Source organism: Sinocyclocheilus anshuiensis, unplaced genomic scaffold (genome assembly GCF_001515605.1).
Source record: "Sinocyclocheilus anshuiensis isolate Anshui unplaced genomic scaffold, SAMN03320099.WGS_v1.1 scaffold1003, whole genome shotgun sequence".
Taxonomy (NCBI): domain Eukaryota; kingdom Metazoa; phylum Chordata; class Actinopteri; order Cypriniformes; family Cyprinidae; genus Sinocyclocheilus; species Sinocyclocheilus anshuiensis.
In genome coordinates this window covers 14048-20177 of record NW_015542495.1, presented here as the reverse complement: position 1 = coordinate 20177, position 6130 = coordinate 14048, and the positions used below count along the sequence as shown (strand labels likewise).

General features: G+C 37.8%; 1 protein-coding gene across 1 annotated transcript in view; it reads left to right on the top strand.

Annotated features, from left to right (window-relative positions):
- The first annotated feature begins 3265 nt into the window (after positions 1 to 3265).
- The window catches only part of LOC107694151 (D(4) dopamine receptor-like), a 7339-nt gene continuing 4474 nt past the window's right edge, over positions 3266 to 6130 (top strand). Inside the window, exon 1 of the mRNA XM_016493756.1 lies at positions 3266 to 3366. Within this exon, the coding sequence (XP_016349242.1) occupies positions 3266 to 3366 (101 nt within the window). The remainder of the gene's footprint in view (positions 3367 to 6130) is intronic.

The window sequence follows — 6130 nt, the reverse complement described above, 5'->3', positions numbered from 1 at the left end:
TGTGAATCATGATTGATTAGTCACATGACATTTACGGTTCAGGTGATTGGCTAAAGAATTGACGTTTGGCTGTTGAGCAAGTACCGTTGAAGTAATTGCTAATGCTAAAAGATAGCTTTCTCTTTGCTCAAAGCTAATAGTCAAGTCACTTACTGCACTTTATACATTACAGATTGCGTAATAGTCTACTTAAACTTAAAACTACTAATCTCTAATTTTGTTTTCAAGTAAAATATAGATTATTTTCTTACCCTACAAAGACAGACACAAACATAAAAGTATTAGCTATTTGCTCCCTTGTGATCTGATCCTGTTTTTCACATGCCCCTCGCACATACACACAAAAAACACACACTTTAATACGTGATCGCCTCCCTTAACACAGATCATTGCCTCACCTCCCTCTGGAGCTTTTATTGTTGCTGTGAATGTCTCCTCATTGATCTCTCCTCTTGCTCCCTCAATGTTTTCCTGGAGAGCCTCATGGCCATAAATCTTCAAAAAGACATTCAGCCACACAAAGGAAATGCCACAGGCCATCACCTGACCTGCCGCCTCTCAAGACTTCTCATCAATCAATCCATTTAAGGGTGCAAAACACTTTCTGTCAAGCTTTTTCCAGAACCTCGACATAAAAAAGATGACCAGCTCTCATTGACGGGTGAGATGCCTCAGTCTGGCGTATCAGATTCTCTCTTTATTCTCTGCAGCAATTTAAAAAGAAGTCAACAGAAGACACTTTACTAACCTCCACTAATAAGGCAGCACTTATACTGTGCAAACATTATTATTGGACAGAATGTTCACAAAGACACAGCAAAAGTTTTTGAACACCTACAAAAAGACTGCTGCGCTCTGATTAGCTTAGAAAAAAATTACTATAATACAGAAAGAGGAAAGGCAGTAATTACCTTGATCACTCTTCATTGTTCCCATTATGGAGGATCGTAGCAGCTCTGAAATTCTCTGTCTATAATTAAAGCCGGCTGCCATCGCTGGTGACGGAACCTTCCTGGAGGTGAGAGCAGTATCTCAATACTAAAAGACACTTTTAATTGAGCATAACCGAGAAAGGAAAATCAGTAATGGTTTGACGGTCCAAAACAGCAGGGAGAGAGAAATGAATGTAGTGGCCTTTACATGGCCATATTAAAGCAGTCATACAAATACATACTCACATTTCTCTGACAGAAAACATTTGGCAGTTTTGGAAACAAACAAATATTATTTACTGAATTCATACATAATTTTTACATTATTGAATGTCCTGTAATGACAGATTTTGTCAGCTCAATTTTTTTTTCTCAAATTTAGATTTTACATTATTGAATGTCCTGTAATGACAGATTTTGTCAGCTCAATTTTTGTCAAACATGTCAAGGTACAAATTTGTCCCCAAAATATGGTTAAGTATGTCCACACAGATGTACAAAATTAGGCCTGAAACTCCTGAAACGTCTTTAAAATGTCTTTATAATTTTTTTTTGCAATTAACATTAAATAAATTAACTTAAATATCACAATTTATAACAATAATGATTAAATTTTTTAATTTTTATAATAATCATTTAATAATAATGTTATATTTTAAAAATAAAAAGGCAAACAACAGTGTTACAAATTTAACCTAAAGTATCCTTATATTTCCTGTAAATTAAAGAAGTTTATTTTTTTGACAATAATTTGGGTAACAGTTTTGAATGGTTGAACACATTGAATGCAGTCAGCATAGCTGTACAAACTGAATAAAAGGAAGACAATATTTCCTATATTTCCCATCATGCCACGTGTCATGTGTCACAGATACATTTTTGGTAATACAGGAAAAATCAAGAGGTTACAGGGTTACCCAAAATATTAACTGTAGAAAAAAGCTAAACATTACAATTTTGATCATTTACTATGACAGTCAATATACAGTACATATATGAGATACATTTGAAGTGTTTAAAAAAAAAAGGTAGTTTTTTATACTGGAATTTAATCTAGCATAACTAATAGTTCTAAACATGGAATTTCCATTTTTAGTGCTTTCACAAAAAGTCAAGGGACACCAAAATGTACTGTACCTGTGAAAAGTGCAGAACAAAAACGTTTTCAGAAGGTCAGAGAACGTGAAGCCTCTAAAGGGCACTTCCGCTAAAGAGACTAATTCTTAAATCATTCCACCTGTAATGAAACGACCTTTCCGTATGAACTTAATCCCAATAAAGTGTCTCATATTGGCCTCGGTAGACTCATATGTGCAAAATCAAACAGTTCATGCTTGAAGGTGGAGTGTAATGAGATGCAACCTTCCGAGTCCTTCTGCTTTAGGGCAGACGCCAATGTGACAATGGCATTTCAAACTTTCTAATGAAATTATTCTAGGCGTCCTCTGTCAACTAGACAGTCAGAAGCTATTTGTGCTTTGACGGCTCTCCCGAAGGGATGTTCTGGGACAGGGGTGAGATGGCTGGTTATGTTATCCGTGTGCCTTGTATGAAACGTTCCGGTCCGACAGACTTACACCAGGGTGTGTGAATGACTTTTTCTTCTTTTCCCTGCTGTTCCCATTGCCCAGGGATGTCCTGCCTGGGATGACATTTACAAGCAGAACGCATGGTACGAGAAGCATGGGGATAGATTACCAGACTGACAACTGCCAGTGGCACGCTGTGTCTGTTTACCTTTGTACTTTGGGAGATTATAGAGTCAGCACATAGTGATTTTTAGATTTCTGCTAATACCCTCATAATGGCAGGGTATGTGATCCATGCAACCTGAAAACCTTATGGCACATTGGCACAGCCTGAACAGCACATCAGTTTCAAATTTAATTTAATTAAAGAAAGACACTGATAAAAATATGTACTTGTCAGTTGTGAGATTTTGGGCTTTTCATAACATGTTTCAGACTAGTGGAAAGAAAGCATTAAAAACAGTTCAAGTGTTTATTACACTTTATCTATTTGCATCTGTAGATTTCAATTATACTACATATTTTAAAAGTCTTTTTGGTCACACTTTATTCTAAGGTCCAGTTCTTGCTATTAACAAACTATTAACTATGACTTCTGCTTCAATAAACTCCTAATTTGTTGCTTCTTAATAGTTAGGAAGGTAGTTGTTAAGTTTAGGTATTAGGGATGTAGAATATGGTCATATATATATGGAATTGATGCCCCTGGCAGATATTGTATAGATGAGTGTGTGTGTGCTGTTGTCTTACACATTCTATCTTTCTCTGTTTTGGTGTGTGGGTGTGTTATAGTTCCTGGGAGGCATGTGGACCCTGAGTATGTACATCTGTGATGCCCTAATGACTATGGACGTGATGCTCTGCACTGCCTCCATTTTGAATCTATGTGCAATTAGTGTGGACAGGTGAGACACACACCCACACACACACCTGCTCACCCACCACTATTAAAAATAGCTAAAATTCTTTGGCCTTCATTTATTTTTAAACATGCACACACACACACACACACACACACACACACACACACACTGGAGGTTGTCATGGCCACTTTCACCTGTTGTTGCGAGAGGGGAGAATTTCAAACAGTCCGTTATCACAGAAGCAGAGCATCCTCTGATCCCATACGCCAATGTGTCACTCGTAGAATAAAGAAATCGAGGCAAATTGCATGATGACAGCCAATTTCATAAAGTCAAAAATGTAATTCATGTTATATTATGTCTTTGCGGCTCTTTAAATACTAATTCCAGAATGCCACAATTATATCATCAGCTATTAAACAAGCAATTAAACCTGCAGTTAAAGAGTGAAAAACAAACTTATTTTCAACATACCGTGAGGTACAACGACAGCTGCAAATCAGTTTCGGCACATTTTAGCTTGTTTGTGACGGCAAAACTTCAAGTCATCACCGCTCTTCGGTAATTCAGGGGTGTCAAACTCAATCTCATATGCGTCCTTTTTTTAACTTGATTATCACAGCTAAGTCATGCGCATTGCTGATGATGCCTATATAAAGCATAAAGAGAAGATTCAATTATCACCTCTCTTCTCTTTCAGCTCTATCAGATCGCATGAACGAAGTGCTAACTCTTTCAACATGGCTGCTGTTGACGTAAAGAGTCAACTTTATCCCACAAACTTCCAAAATGTGATTACAACACTCTCAGACACCAGAGAAGTTAACATACTCTACAAAGCCCGAAAATCTTGTCTGATCGTGACAGTTTCAAGGTAAGAGCTTTGACTAGAATGAAAGCGAACCAGATACAAACATCTGAACACATTTACAGCATAAAACGACAACATTTTGTTGGCATTCGATGACAAATGGAGATAGAGTCTGTTATTGTCTAAAAATAAGAAGACATACGACTGCATTTCCAAGCACTCTGCATATAAACGACTGTGAAATGAGGGCGCTTGTTCATATTTACGACCTCTTCTTGCCATAATTCCTCTCCTAGTAACATATGGGCATGAACACAAACACGTATTAGCATACACACACACACACAAAGACCCATTCGTCTCTACAAACAGCCCTCACTGTGTCAATATTTCCCTCTCACAGATGTTGAATCCGGGTTGGCAGCTGAACTTCAGGGCACCATGGTCAATGTGACGCCCAGTATAGACCCAGCGGTGGCCCACGAGAGGTACAACTACCTCGCGTTGATATGCGGCGTGCCTCTCATCCTCATCATCATCTTGGGGAACGTCCTAGTGTGTCTCAGTGTGTTGACCGAACGCTCTCTTAAAACCGCAACTAACTACTTCATCGTCAGTTTGGCCGTGGCCGACCTTCTTTTGGCTGTGCTGGTCCTCCCACTCTACGTCTACTCTGAGGTGAGTGCCAATGAACAATGAGGGATGGTCTAAACTCCTCCTCTATATTTCAGACTACTAATTCACTAAACTTTGACTTAGCTGATGCTTTTATCCATGCAAACAATGCTACACTTCTTACTGGGACAGTCTGACTGGAGCAACTGGGGTAAAGTCTCCCGTTCAAGGCCAGAATGATGATATGGAACGAACTGAGCGTATTGTCCACCCAGTCATTTGTCTTTTTTTTATCAACTTTGAAAAGATTTTGGTAGGAGATGCTGGTACATCGAGCATTGAGCGCTACAGGGTTTCTGAGAATTCATGAGTCATTAAGATTGTGTTGTTGTAATTATTCCTCATTGAAGTGTTACTAGTGGACAAGTGCAAGGTGTTTGAAATGAATGAGCAGAATATGACTGAAATCAATAATTGAGTCATTCAAATCACTATATTGTATCAAACAGCTAGACTTCTCAAAAATGAGTGTGTGGGGCTACCTCTGTTTAACATGGGGGACGTGTGCCTGTCAATGTTCAAATGAAGCCTACAGCACTGGTGATGGTTTTACGGATGAACTTTTCAGTTATCAACCTAGATCTTTAAAATCTGCAGTCTGTTTGACTTATGTAGTTTGTTAAGAAAAGTATACAGGCTGCCACTTTTGACTTGATTTTATGCACCAGAAACTGACTGGACTGTGAAACGAGGTCCGTGCGACAGGTTTGCAGTGGTGGGGTTGAAAAATAAGATGGTTTGGTGATGTCATCTGGAAAGGGAAATTTAAAAGGCAGATCTGGTTATTTAAATTTGGTAAAAGATTATTAAGATGGATATTTTCTATTTAATAATCAATGTAATGAATTGCTCACAATAACCCCAGGAACATGTATTAAGAAATATAGGGTCAGTTTTGATTTCATGTCGACTGTATGCCATTTTGGGGTACATTTTATACTCCAGGAAACTATTTCTAATGTCTCATGGTGTGAATTTTTGCCCTTGAAGTTTGTGTGTCTGTGAAGTGAATCTTGATGCAGTGAGTGATTTCCCTCAGAGACTTCCTGTCTTTATTGTATGGTTGGTTTGAATTAACAGAGGATTTGGTTCATTCTTTGAATGAATTCAAACTTTAATTGCAGTCAGTCAAGACCATCAAGTGATAAACACCTACCATCTGCTCCCAAAAGATCCCTGAAGACTTAACCAACATGGCCTTGAACATGACTTTAAAGAATATCTCACTCCAAAATATTTCTTAAATATTTGAATATCCAAATTTAAATATTTATATTTGCATTATAATTGTAATATTTTGATGTTTTTAACATACACGTG